General features: G+C 42.8%; 1 protein-coding gene across 1 annotated transcript in view; it reads right to left on the bottom strand.

Moving 5' to 3' along the window:
- NALF1 (NALCN channel auxiliary factor 1) overlaps positions 1–15222 on the bottom strand; it is a 612892-nt gene that overhangs the window by 27130 nt on the left and 570540 nt on the right. Inside the window, exon 2 of the mRNA XM_045868583.2 lies at positions 1306–1477. Coding sequence (XP_045724539.2) covers positions 1306–1477 — 172 coding nt within the window. The remainder of the gene's footprint in view (positions 1–1305; positions 1478–15222) is intronic.

Raw genomic sequence — 15222 nt, 5'->3', positions numbered from 1 at the left:
TAAATCCATTTACATTCTACAAATCACTTTCTTATGTACAATGGCTATTGCCTTTTGATGACATATCTTGTGCTTCTCTCTTACCCATAATCTTCATAGCAAATGTGCCTGCAGGGTATTACCTATTACTAATTTACTAATGAGGAGCTACCTGATGGCTCAGAGAGAATGTCTTTAATAGAAATAGGACAAAAGTCCACGTCTCGTAGCTTTCACTTAGATGTTCTTCCCACAAGACTGGGCAGCACAGGAAATAGTCATCCAGTTCTTAAGGCAGATTCTTAAGGGACAAATTTGGTCAACTGGTCTCTTGATAGCTTATCACTTAGAACAGTATGGGTAATGGATAGGTACATGAATACGTGATCTAGAACTAATTTGATAAACTCTCATGTTGAGCATCTCAATATGGCACTCTTTTAGGAGGTTTCATAAAGTCTAATGCATGAAGGAGCCTTTCATGTTTCTCGATATGTATGGTAGCATTTTATCCTTAAAACTTGAAAATTAACCCTGCCGCAACTGAAGCCATCTAACAAGGACCACACAGCACTTTTTGTACTGATGTATTATAGAGCTACAACCCTGATCATCACATCACCACGGCCAAGTGTCTTGTTCTCACTTGTCTACTCACCATTTATTAAAAAAAAAAAAAAAAATTACTTTTGTTCTTTACATTTTATTCTGTGTCTAAATTATGTAATGCTTATAAATATCCAGAAACTGAATGCTGATATTGGTGTTTGGCCCAGTCTGAGACATTTGCTGAAAGAAGTAAATATTGTTAATTGGGAATATAATATAAAATTGTATCCAGCCCTTATTGTGCATCTCTAACACACACACACACACACACACACGAGTAACTTAGGTAGACAGTTCTTTATGTTCTCGACACTTATTTAAGATAAAAGAACACAAAACTTCTCAGAAAAATAGCCCCATGTGAAGAAGCAGCATAATTTTACTGGCCTTGTCACATCCTCTGTTCTTATGTAATGCAAAGATGCACACAGCATCCAACTACTCTAAGTCAGATTCAAGCATACCTCATGATTGCTAACATTTTCCCCTCCGAATTATCCTTTTGCAAAGCTAATGCCTGTGGGTCACAGGCACTCTGTAGATAATGTGATCTTTCCAGACCAAGTTCTTTCAGGGCACCTATGAGGAAAGCACGGAAAACTACCAGGCATATCTTCAAGGTTACATCCATCTGCAGAAGGAAACAACAAAGCCAGCCAGCGCCCCCAGGAAAGTGGAGCGGCGGGAGAGGCTGTGGGCCGCTCCCACCATCACTACCTGTACAGATGAAGCTGGAGAGTCCCCCGTAGATGACTTCATCGTTGTCGGGCAATATAAACGGACACCTCGTCTGAACCTCCAAACAGTATTGCTTGCAAGGAATTGTCTTTCTGCAGTTAAACTGAGCGACTTCAAAGTACTGGGAACACAGCCAGGCTTTGTAGACAATCTGAAAAAAGAGAAGAATAAAAAATCGGGAGGGATGACAAGGGTTCTGTCTCTAATACAGGACATGCTGTACTGGGAGAAGCATGCCGTGGTGCCAAGTGGATCATAAGGAAACTCTCATTTCCAGAAAGCTCTTTTACACAATGACAACTGCAAGTGATAACAACGTAGCAACAGAAGTCTGCAGTAGAGCAAAACGGTATTGGAGGGAGCCTTTGAGAGAATGCAAAAGGTAACACGGCGTTTGAGTCGATGTAGCTCATCAGAACCTGAAGCTTCGAAATCCAATGACACAGAGAGTTAAAAAAGAAAAACACAAAACATAATCAACTGTGTGGTCCCCTGTACTCATTGACTGCAGTGTGGGAGGGGAGCCCATTCTGAGCAGGAAGTCCGTCTAGCTATGCTTCCAGTGGACACTAGGTGGCGCTGAGGCCTCTGCCACCAGGACCAGCAGGCGGTGCAGACAGAGCCGGCCAGCAAGAGCTTCAACCCCAGGCGCACAGAGCGAGAAGCAGTGGGCGCTGCATTTAGGACTCGCATCCAGTGCACTAAAAACCTCATCCCCCCAAAGCCCAGAAACACCCAACCTTGGTCAGAACTAACATGCGTTGGTGTGTTTCGGAGTCCGGGAAGGAAACCCCATCAAAACCACAACCTGGACCTTTGAGAAGTACTGCATGATCCACATGAACATGTGTTAAGTGTTTAGTTAACTTGATAAAATGTGAAACGATTCTGGCTTCATTTATCTCTTTGTTTCTGATAGCTATTTAGGAAAATAAATATTGAAAAAACACCTTTTTCTATTATAAGGAAACAAGCTGCACCTAAATCCAAATAAAACAAAGAGAAAAGCACCCATCTGCAGTATAGATCACTGTGATTCGGGTAGTTCCCAGATCTTAGGCACGGAGGGTTGCTGTTTGTCTGTTTCTGGGGTTAATAATATTCAGGGAAGATTTTGTCAACTCTGTCTTACTGCGAAACGTGAATGGTTTGCAGTTAAACATCGCTAAGAGCTCATGAACACTTGCCAGTAAGAGCAAGAACAGTACCTAGTATTTATCAACTTCATACCCTGTTCTAAGCACGGTTCGTACTTTTTCCCCAGGTAATTCTTTTTTTTTTTTTTTAAGATTTTATTTATTTATTTGAGAGCGAGAATGAGAGACAGAGAGCAAGAGAGGGAAGAGGGCAGAGGGAGAAGCAGACCCCCTGCTGAGCAGGGAGCCCGATGCGGGACTCGATCCCGGGACTCCAGGATCATGACCTGAGCCGAAGGCAGTCACTTAACCGACTGAGCCACCCAGGTGCCCTTCCCCAGGTAATTCTTAGCACACACCTAGAAGGTAACTATGAGTAATGATTTGCATGCAAATAATAATTAGTAATGGAAGTAAATTAAAAATCCAGAATTCAAACCTGCTTTCTCTCAGATTCCAAGTCCTGCATCTTCAAAATTATGCTATGTTTAATCTGAAAATGCCTTTTAAGAAAAACTTACAAAATCACGAGGGAGTTGGCAAAATCAATCTGACATCAGCACCAAACTATGTGTGCCTGGCCAATGTCCGTTTGGTGTTGAATTTTTATTCATAACTTTGCATTAGTTTGATCAAAATGGAACTTTATTCTTTGATCAAAGGTGCCTTCGTGGGGGTAAAATGGGATGCATGTGAAATTCAGATACAAGTTTAGACAGCTAAGAGTCATTTACTTGCTGTCATCAGTTATTTATTTATGATTTATTTATTTATTTATTTATCTATTTATTTAAAGTGGGCTCCACGCTCCCAACGGGGGGCCTGAACTCACAACCCTGAGATCAAGACCTGAGCTGCAATCAAGTGTCGGATGCCCAACCAGCCGAGCCGCCCAGGCTGCCCCCATCAGTAATTTATTCATAAGGGTTTATAATTCCTTAAAACTTGACAGGAAAATATACAAATAATTTGTACTCCTATAGGTCTTTTGAACAGGCCTTCACATAAAAGCATACGTTAGAAAAAAAATGCAACAGCTGAGGGAACCCCCGATTTCTTAAATTTCAATGTGGAAACTACGGGTTCGGGGGTGTGAATGTGGGCCACAGGGACAGAGGTGGCGGGTGGGGGCTGTGCTGCCATGCTGTCAGAAAGAGGCTGGAAGGATGAGTTTCAGAAGAAAGGAGAGAGAATGGTTTTCCAACCATACTTCGGGCCAGTTGCAGATTGCTTTTCAAACTGCTTTTGGTATTTGTGCAATCCGACACAATATATCATCTGATATCATCTGATAGAGGACATTTATGACATAAACCAAGTCGTAATCTAGGGATGGCAGTTTCTGTCTTGTGAGTCCTGGCTCTAATTTCCTTTTCTCAGCATTAGGGGAGGTTGAGTGTATATACAGTGCTAACAGTAAAGTGCCATTATAAGGAATGCTCACATTCTGCATACTTCTGGGTGGGTTGTAAAAAGTAGAGTTCCCTCTTTGCTCTTAGGGAATGCCACTAGGTAATTCCAGAAAGTTGCAGGTATTTTTATGGGCCAGACTGTGCTCTCCGTTCCACCTCCTACTTTGCTTTTGCACCATTTTTCAAATTCAAGTGGTTTCTGAACAGCAAGTCCCATCCTGGCCCTGGTAGAGCCCATCTTGGGCAGGGCTCTGTCCCCTCTCAGAGACAACGGGGTATCGCATACCGGAGTCTGCCGGGAAATACACGTTCTCTTTGCAGTAGGTCTCCTTGGCATCACCCAACTGGAATGGATCCATTTTTATCCTGGTTCCTTAAATGCTACTTCAACTATATTTCCTTTGCAGATTTTTATGTAAAGGCCTAGTAAGTAACGAAAGCGGTTTTTATAAATATCAGATAGTAGTTACGGATGAAAGTGCTCAGGACTCTGGACCTTCCACAGGGTGATAACCACCTCTCTGGCCAGACGCATCAACAGTTCTTATGCACGAACTCTGAGACTTTCAAAATGTAATGGAAGATTCCTCCTCTGAGCCTTAAACATCTTCTAAAATTTTAGTGCTGGGGATGCGAAGTATGAAAGGATTTTCAAACCAAAGCCCATGATGAAAAGTAAATATAGTCGTCTCTTTTCATAAAAATTCTGTATTGTGAAGAAGGTTAGGAGTCTTTTTTTAGGATGGCCTCGCCTTCTCCTCTAGAGAGAAGAATTAGGTAATTGCTTTTCTAGGTGTCCTAAATGGTATAAATGATTATACAATGCTGAACAATAATTTGGGAAAGAAACAACAGGCGCTCCATTAAAAGTTATTTTAGGGACTCCAAAGCCCACCTCCATCCCCCCAAAGTGGAAAATGTATAAAAACTAGTCAGCATAAAGCAAGAGGTTCTTAATAAGTATGTTTAGAGTTTCACTCTGGGCTCAGGTGAGGGGATGGGGTAAGGAGACAAACTCCTGGCTGAACTACATCCACCCACACTCCCTCCTCAAGGGCAAGGGACACTTTTGTGTCTGGAGAGAAATGTTTGCCAGGCAATCATGCTCAGGAAGGACGTCTCAAATGATCCCATACAGCTCACAGGGAACATTCTCAAGTCATAGTCTACCAAAGCAACAGACTAAGTGATAAACATGGCCTGAAGTTTCCCCCTAAGGTCAGGAACATGGCAGGGATGGCCACTATCACCACTGCTATTCAACATAGTACCAGAAGTCCTAGCCACAGCAATCAGACAACAAAAAGAAATAAAAGGCATCCAAATCAGCAAAGAAGAAGTCAAACTCTCACTCTTTGCAGATGATATGATACTTTATGTGGAAAACCCAAAAGACTCCACCCCAAAACTGCTAGAACTCATACAGGAATTCAGTAAAGTGGCAGGATATAAAATCAATGCACAGAAATCAGTGGCATTCCTATACACCAACAAGACAGAAGAAAGAGAAATTAAGGAGTCAATCCCATTTACAATTGCACCCAAAACCGTAAGATACCTAGGAATAAATCTAACCAAAGAGGCAAAGAATCTGTACTCAGAAAACTATAAAATACTCATGAAAGAAATTGAGGAAGACACAAAAAAATGGAAAAACGTTCCATGCTCATGGATTGGAAGAACAAATATTGTGGAGATGTCAATGCTACCTAGAGCAATCTACACATTTAAGGCAATCCCTGTCAAAATACCATCAACTTTTTTCAAAGTAATGGAACAAATAATCCTAAAATTTGTATGGAATCAGAAAAGACCCTGAATAGCCAGAGGAATGTTGAAAAAGAAAAGCAAAGCTGGCGGCATCACAATTCCGGAATTCCAGCTCTATTACAAAGCTGTCATCATCAAGACAGTATGGTACTGACACAAAAACAGACACATAGATCAATGGAACAGAATAGAGAGCCCAGAAATGGACCCTCAACTCTATGGTCAACTCATCTTTGACAAAGCAGGAAAAGAATATCCAATGGAAAAAAAGATAGTCTCTTCAACAAATGGTGTTGGGAAAATTGGACAGCCACATGCAGAAGAATGAAACTGGACCATTTCCTTACACCACACACAAAAATAGACTCCAAATGGTCAAAAGACCTCAATGTGAGACAGGAGTCCATCAAAATCCTCTTCGACCTCAGCCGCACCAACTTCTTCCTAGAAATATTGACAAAGGCAAGGGAAGCAAGGGCAAAAATGAACTATTGGGACTTCATCAAGATCAAAAGCTTTTGCACAGCAAAAGAAACAGTCAACAAAACCAAAAGACAACCGACAGAATGGGAGAAGATATTTGCAAATGACATATCAGATAAAGGGATAGTATCCAAAATCTGTAAAGAACTTCTCAAACTCAACACCCAAAGAACAAATGATCCAATCAAGAAATGGGCAGAAGACATGAACAGACATTTTTCCAAAAAAGACATCCAAATGGCCAACAGACACATGAGAAAGTACTCAACATCGCTTGGCATCAGGGAAATCCAAATCAAAACCTCAATAAGATATCACCTCACACCAGTCAGAATGGCTAAAATGAGCAAGCCAGGAAACAACAGATGTTGGCGGGGATGCAGAGAAAGAGGAACTCTCCTACACTGTTGGTGAGAATGCAAGCTGGTGCAGCCACTCTGGAAAACAGTATGGAGGTTCCTCAAAAAGTTGAAAATAGAGCTACCATATAATCCAGCAATTGCGCTACTGGGTATTTACCCCAAAGATACAAATGTAGGGATCCAGATAGGTACGTGCACCCCGATGTTTATAGCAGCAATGTCCACAATAGCCAAACTGTGGAAAGAGCCAAGATGTCGATCAACAGATGAATGGATAAAGAAGATGTAATATATATATATATATATATATATATATATATATATACAATGGAATATTATGCAGCCATCAAAAGGAATGAAATCTTGCCATTTGCAACGACATGGATGGAAATGGAGGGTATTATGCTGAGTGAAATAAGTCAATCAGAGAAAGACATGTATCATATGACCTCACTGATATGAGGAATTCTCAATCTCAGGAAACAAACTGAGGGTTGCTGGAGTGGTGGGGGGTGGGAGGGATGGGGTGGCTGGGTGATAGACAATGGGGAGGGTATGTGCTATGGTGAGCACTGTGAATTGTGTAAGACTGATGAATCACAGATCTGTACCTCTGAAACAAATAATACATGTTAAGAAAAAAAAAAAAGAAGATAGCAGGAGGGGAATAATGAAGGGGGGGAATCGGAGGGGGAGACAAACCATAAGAGACGATGGACTCTGGAAAACAAACTGAGGATTCTAGAGGGGAGGGCGGTGGGAGGATGGGTTAGCCTGGTGATGGGTATTAAAGAGGGCACATTCTGCATGGAGCACTGGGTGTTATACGCAAACAATGAATCATGGAACACTACATCAAAACCTAATGATGTAATGTATGGTGATTAACATAACATTAAAAAAAAAGATTAAAAAAAAAAAAAAAACACACGGCCTAAAGGAGAACGTCGTTTTTACTGAATCTCAGGGTAACGATACTCTATCTTTCTCCCAAACCATTTTCTCACTCGTTATTCATTCTCCAGGAAAGCTTTGAGATATGTCTGGGAAATCTTTTACAAAAAAAAACAAGCGAGGAGAGATTATAGTAGCAAACGAATGGCATTCAGGTCTCGACAGCTGGACCCACTGTTTCCACTAGGAACTCTGGAGCTCCCCTGGAGGATGCGGGAAGTGGCCACTACCTGAACAGGTGTGCATCTCTGGAGTCACCGAGTCAGGGAGGAGAGGTTCTAGCGGTGGTCCTGCTGAGCCTCTCATTTTAAGGAAATTGGGGCCTTGAAAGATCACAGTCGATGGCAACCAGACTTCCAGGCCCTTGTTTTAAGATAGCACCACATTATTTGGAAGGCACTGTGCATTCCTAACATCCTCTTTTTCTCCCCACAAATCACTTCACTTCAGGACTGCGCTTTGGAGACTTTCTCTTGTAATTCCACACTGGGAGCTGTCGTGAGCCATCCCACCTGCCCCTCAGTCTGGCTTCTAGGTCTTCTCTGCATGCACATCCCCCGGACACACAGGACTATTTGAAGATGTGAACGAGGACAGCCAAGAGAGCAGAGGAGAGGCAATCCAATGGAGCCTGGTCTACAGAACTCATCTCCAGACTCACGATGAAGAATGATGTGTTTTAAAGATAATTTTTAGTATTCAGCAAAGTTTTGGGTGTAATGGCACAAACGTGGTTGAGCTGAAAATCTCAAGAGGTGGACCAGGTGGTGGGGGGTTCTTTGCTTCCCAATTATGGGAAGTGATGTTAAGCTATCGGGCTCTGGAAGGGAATGCTTTACGTGGATAGAAGGATGAGCCTAAAATAGTCACCATTTTGTTCATTAGAAGTTACGCATGGGGTCCTGAATAATCATGGTTAACAGGATTCCCATTATAAATGACCATAAGCATAAACCATGTCAGGTTCTCATTACTTCTCTTGGTTCTGGACATTCCATTTGGATATGGCTAATCTTGTGGAGAGCCTTTCAAAAACACATAAGATTAATGTTTCCAATAGAAGCGGGGATTCTCATTCCTGTTAAATATGCTTGTCTTCCTCTCCCGAATCTATATTGATGTTTCAGAGCCAGATAGCAGATTTATATTGCAAATATACATTGGCCTGCTGAAAAAAAAATATCATGCTGTTTACAATTTTTTATCATTAGGAAAAATGTCAGGTATCGAAAATGGCTGTCATCTTCGTATTAGGAGGTTGCTTACCTATTTCCCCAAGTATTAGCAAGGACGGCTTCTTTCTACATTTATAACATGTGTTGATACATTTTATTAGATTCTTTCCTGTCAGCTCTAATGCATTCCTGGCCTGAGTCTTGCGAGTGTGAGGCTGAAATGATTGGTTATGTAAGCGATAGTTGGCTATAGCAAGTGCCTCCGGGCTCGTGCACTTTGATGCATGCCACGTGCTGTTGCGATTGTAAATGGAGGCAGAAGTCAAAATAAATGTCCTGTGTCTCAACGTCTGCTTTCTTCTTTATTTGTGCCCATGTCTCGTTAAAGCACATTGCACCCAGAAATCAGAAATACTGATGTATTCTGCAAGGGAAACAAGAAAACAAACCCCTGCCTAACGATGAGCTAAGGCTTCTGCGGAATATATTAAGGGATGGACAGTGCACTGAGCACCAAGCTTCTTGATCCTCCAATGTCAGCACACCTTGTCCTCCAGGGCTATGTCTTGGCTCTGTTTCCAAAATAAGATGCAAATGTCCTCTAGTTTCTGTCAGTGACCCACTTCGGGATCCTCTTATAACACGTAGTCTATTCCCCTGAACTTCAGAACTCCCCTGGCTTCCTGGCACTGCCCTACATTTTGAAGTCCACCCAAACCATGCTCACCACCACTCCAAAGCCCCGAGCTCATTCGGCACAGGACAGGGGGCCGGTCAGAAGAAGGGATGTGGCTGGGCCAGTCTGCTATTGTGGAGGTCTATGGACACACATGAGATGCTACAGATGACAGAAAAGCAAAGCAACTTTATGGAGCTTTCGTAAATAGAGAAGCTCCATCCAAAGAGGAAACAAACAGCGAGCAGAGCATTTGTCCCTGTGTCTCCAGAGCTTTCCACGGGATACAAAGCCAACTCGGTTTCTCCTTCCCCCATCCTCCTCATTCCCAGCTGCCTGGCTTTGCCCCCACTTCCTTGTCTCACCTTCTTTTCCCTGATTTGGCGTCGGCCCCCAACCACTCCACAGAAGCCGTTCTTTCTAAGCAAGTTGGCTGCTCTAATGGTAAACCCAGCTGCTAACGTGGACTATTGTCTTACTTGACCTCTTGGCAGCATTGACTGCTACCGACAGAGCTCCTTCCTGCCTTCCTGGTGGGACTGCAGCTTTCCACTCCCTGCCACGCCTCCCCATCTGCACTTGTCACTGTTGTCTCCTTGGCCACTCCCCAAATGCTCCTGTTCTAAACTTTCCTCCAGGCGTTCTCTCAGGACAATCTTCCACTCCCGTGATGGTTCAGGGGTCATCTGAAAAACAGAAGCTGAAATCTTGGTTTCCAAAGCATCTTTCTCTCTGTGTGTCCTTCTCTCTCTCTTTCTCTCTCTCTCTCTCAAGCGTCTGGTTTCTCTTGAATGGTCTCTGGAATGTCTCGGCTTTAGTTCTCTAACCTTTTAATCGCTGCAGGTCCACAGCGGAGAGGCAAGAGTGAGAAATCCTGGAGTCAGACCTGACACCTCCTTCTGCTCCCTCCCACAACTGTTGAAGCTCCAAGTCCACCTCCTACATATCTCCAATACCTGCTCACACCTCCTGATTCCTATCGCCACCATCATCGTGTCACCATCACTCTCCCTCCTAGACCGCCACATGGACACATCTGTGGACCTCCACTTTGTGACTTCAGGCATGGACTCCTCCTCCATGCCGCTCTCCACACTGAACAGGCTGGTTCCTCCCACCCTGGGTGGCTGCATCTGTAGGTCAACATGGGCCTCTCAAGATCTGAAACGGACTATCCCTATGGGCTTGCACTAAACGGGAAGCCCCTTCCTCCTCCGCCTTCCCTGCTAGGAGTGCTTGTGCGCTTTTGCGTCCCAGCGCCCTGAGTGTGCCTTCCTCAGAATGCTTACTGGAAATTCGTCCCATGGGCCTCAGGTCTGCACAGCTCCATCTTGTGATTTGGTTAGTATGAGCCAGTCCTCCTGGCTCTGAGCTCCTGTGCAGAATTGGGCCTGGAACCAGAACCTTGACAAGCTTCCAAGATAGTGAATCCTATGGACCTCTTCTAGGTGATCAGCTAACTCTTCTATTGGAGGCCAAATAAATCCTTAAGAAATAAGATTTTTAAAGCCCACTTCATGGATTGAACCTCTCTTTCCAAACAGCTCGCGTGGTTTAGGTCCTGTGGCACAGTGGGGGTTGGGATGCAAGAAGACAGGGTTCCCATGCAGAGAGGAGGCAGGGTATGGAGTAATGCACGGTGCTCAGGATGGTCTGCAGAGCTTCAGAGGGCAGAGTTTATTCTGTACTTGTTTTTAAAAATGGACATGCTGGGGATGTCTGGGTGCCTTCATCTGTTAAGCGTCTGCCTTTGGCTCAGGTCATGATCTCTGGGTCCTGGGATCGAGTCCCAAGTTGGGCTCCCTGCTTATTTGGGGAGCCTGCTTCTCCCTCTCCTCTCTGCCTATGTTTTATCTCCCGCTCTCTCTCTCTCAAATAAATAAATAAAATATTTTAAAAAATGGATATGCTGCTTTGGCTGAGATTTTGGCTAAAGAAGGTTTGGCAGACAGATTACACTAATTCATACCTTTCCCAAACTGTTTCACCACACACTTAGAAATGAATATGAAGATGATAGGAGTAGTAGGTGAATTAAGCTTACAGTGAACAGCCATTTCTTACAGCGTAAGAAAGATCTTTTTCAAGGAGCTGTAGTAACCAGATTTTCATGTTCGTGACAAAGACTTCGGGAGCTCTGCTATGGACATTGGAAAGGAAAGAATTTCTTTCATGGAGACTACCTCCAGGTCTCAGCCATGAGTGGACATAGCTGTAAGAACAGAAGTAGATGAAGTTCCTTTTGTAGACCATCAGCCAGGCAACCTGGGAAGGCAGCAGTATTGCTTGTCACATGGTCCTCTAAACACACCATGTATTTAAACCTGGCTTATATGAACTGCCGTCAAAGTACCAGTGACCCCATTAGAATTTATAGCTTTAAAAAAGCAGTGAGCAGGGCGCCTGGGTGGCTCAGTTTGTTAGGCAACTGCCTTTGGCTCAGGTCATGATCCTGGAGTCCCAGGATCGAGTCCCGCATCGGGCTCCCTGCTCAGCGGGGAGCCTGCTTCTCCCTCTGACCCTCCCCCCTCTCATGTGCTCTCTCTCATTCTCTCAAATAAATAAATAAAATCTTAAAAAAAAAAAAGCAGTGAGCAGACACTTCAATATAAATTCAGTTTTGGGTTCCATGCCTTGAGCAAGTTTAGAATGTTGGAAAGGGTTGAAAAGGCGGGAAATCAGCCTTTGGAAGGAAGAGAAATGACTCAAGTCTGTAGATAAGAAATCTACAACCAGTCCTAGGCATATAAAGGGATTATTTACCTAGTAAAGAAGGAGAATGAATGTGTTATTGTGTCAAACTTCCCTTATTCTGTCAGACTCACATAGGAATACGTGGAGCACTTGAGGATTAATACATGAATGAGTGTTGTAATCCAGAATCTAGAATATATTTAGAAAATATCGATGCATTCAGTAGAACTATAATAAGTAATCAGCACATTCACTAAAAAGTTCAGATGTATTCATTTCTTCATAGACTGAATAGAATGGGACTTACTGTAATGTCCTCACTTAAAAGAAACACACAAAAAGGTCTGAAGAAAGTTAATTAGTGACTTTGTCATAGAACCCAAAGTAAAATATGGAAAATCTGAAATAATAAAGTAAAATTAGTTATCTAATTGTTATTTCTAATAATATTTCTAATCCGTGTATTCCAATAATTTTTCATAGTTGAATACCTTAAAGAACTGTAATATAAAATGCTTTGGGTATATATCCAAATCTCCTACTTCTTTGCCGTATTGTCAGGACATTTCTGTACCAGCAATGTACGATGTCAGTCCTACTTTACCAATAGCTGATTCACAAGAGTTACCAATTTTTTAAAGATTTTATTTTTATTTATTGATATGACAGAGAGAGAGAGAGCACAAGCAGGGAGAGTGGGAGGGGGAGAAGCAGGCTTCCCGCTGAGCAGGGAGCCCGATGCGAGGCTCGATCCCAGGACCCTGGGACCATGACCTGAGCCGAAGGCAGAAGCTTAACCAACTTAGCCTCCCAGGCACCCCCACAAGTTATCAATGAAAACAATAATAATCTATCTTTGCTCCAAAAAGGTGCACTGTCCCGTGGTTGAGCGGGACCTTTGCAGACTTTATGTTTCCCACAGATGTGAGCACTTCTGATTTTGGCATTGGAGTCTATGTACAATTAGTGCCAACATGGAGTCATCAGTATGGTTTTCTGCTATAACCTAGCGTGTCTGCTAGCAACGAGGGGCAGGGGCGGGAGAGAGGACAGCTGTCCTTGTAGACTAGGAGCAAACCAGCACCTTGGGACCATAGCAACATTGCATGTCACATGGCCCTTGAAACATGCTGTTTACTTAAACTTGGTCTGTACTGACTGTCAGAAAAGTGCCAGTGATCCTATTAGAATTTATAGCTTTAAAAAGTCACAGAGTGAGGGGCGTCTGGGTGGCTCAGTCGGTGAAGCATCTGCCTTTGGCTCGGGTCATGATTCCAGGGACTTGGGATTGAGCCCCGCCTGGCGTTGGGCTCCCTGCTCAGTGGGGAGTCTGCTTCTCCCTCTCTCTGCCCCTCTCCCCTGCTCATGCTCCATCTCTGTCTTTCTCTCAAATCAATAAATAAAAATCTTTAAAAAAAAAGTCACAGAGTGAACACTTCAAAATTCCAAAAATCCTAATGATACAGACTTACAGCCCTTTATCATGAAACAGAAGAAGCTAACTGAAGCTTCAAAGGTATCATTCCATCTATCTGTTAATCCAAAATTATTTACTGAGAGCGGGCTATGGGCCTGACATTAGATGAATACTCTTGAGAGCAGGGGGTGGAGGGCAGGTTAAAAATGTCATTATAGGACATTTTTCCTGGCATCAAAAATAATATCGTCAAATGAAAGGAGACAAGACAAGACGTGCTAGGTGGCGTGTTCTGATCAGGGCTCTTGCATTTGGAGAAAGCAGAAGTCACTGATGACCGAAGGGGAGGAGGTTTTTGGACCAGAGGAGGGGAGAGTCCATGAGAGGGAGTGACATGGCTCGTCAAAGAGAGGGAGGGAGTAGTGGCCGGCATGCCTGTGATACAGGAAGGAAAGAAGCAGGACGAAGGGCAGGAGGAAGATGGGGGGTGGAAGCAGATAATTAAATATTTACTAGGATCGGTTATCCTGCTCTGTGTCTTCCATGCATTAGCTATGTTGGAGGAGTGTGATTATTCCAACTTTACAAGGATGAGGACTTAGGCTCAGAGAATCTCAGGAACTTGGCCAAAGTCCCACAGCAGAAAAGAACAGAGCCAGGCTGAGAATTGGGGTCACTTTCCCCTGCTCCCACCCATCACCCATGTGTGTTTTATTGCACACCACCCACATCAGGTGTAAGGAAACGCCGACCTCTAGGAGTTTCTGTGAGTTGTTCCTGAGCTGGGAGAAACACCTCCTCTGGGGGTAAGCTTTGGAGACTCAAACTTTTTCTACACTTCATGATCTACTGCGTATTTCAGTAAGATATTTTAGCAACTGCTCTGCAGTTTACTTGATAGTGAAAGATTTTAAATACTGCAAAGGATCACGCTTGTGGTCTTACTGACAGTTTGAAACTCTAGCATTGGTTAATTATTAATTATTTCTGAAAACAAACGCCTCTCACTAGAACTAATGGCTACCACCAAATAGGAAGCTTCTGTTTCTAGTCCTGGTCCTAAATCCACCCCCCACCCCACCCTGGTTATTTCCCCCATAAACATTTGTTCAACTATTACATTATACAGAAGTGACATTAAACTGTATATATCTTAAACAGTACTTGCTGAAAATTTGTATTACTCATGTGTTTAAAAATTTTTAGCATATTTCCCTTACATAAATATTGATTTATAAAGTATACACATGAACCATTGTATAATATGCATATTATAAAACAGACAGAAAACATAAGTGATTGCGAAGAACGGGCTAGATGATAACTCTGAGTAGAATTTTACTATTTTCCTGTCACGTTCCAATGGATCATCTTGTGAATGGCCTGGGTGTGTACATACCCTTATGAGAAGCCTGAATTAGTTAAAAAAGCAATTATAAACTTTTTAAGTACTGGAAAAAGTCATGTCAATTGTGAAATTATGTTGGCCAGACATTTAAACTGAGCATTTGCTTGAATTGCCCTAGCATATTTTAATGGATTTTATCTAACTGACTAGAAAAAAAATAAAATCAAAAAAGGTCTACCCTCATTATTCATCAATGAATAATCCATCAGTGGGAGGTCCAGCCTGGGCAGGACTTGGTTATTATTTCCTGAATGATGAATGAGTTGATGCATATGTAAGTTGAAGGTGAGCCCAAATGGCATAAGCCGATGAAGTGATGCCCTCCTGCTCTATTTAGTAGAATTTATTTTCTTGACCTTAATTATTACTATTACTAATCTAGAAACTGAATGACATGCATTTCTCCTGA

This window comes from Mirounga angustirostris, unplaced genomic scaffold (assembly GCF_029215605.1).
Source record: "Mirounga angustirostris isolate CCGP_5_RB_7025 unplaced genomic scaffold, mMirAng1.0.hap1 SCAF_3, whole genome shotgun sequence".
NCBI lineage: Eukaryota > Metazoa > Chordata > Mammalia > Carnivora > Phocidae > Mirounga > Mirounga angustirostris.
Note: the sequence above shows the minus strand (reverse complement) of the source record. Positions and strands in the feature narration are given on the sequence as shown.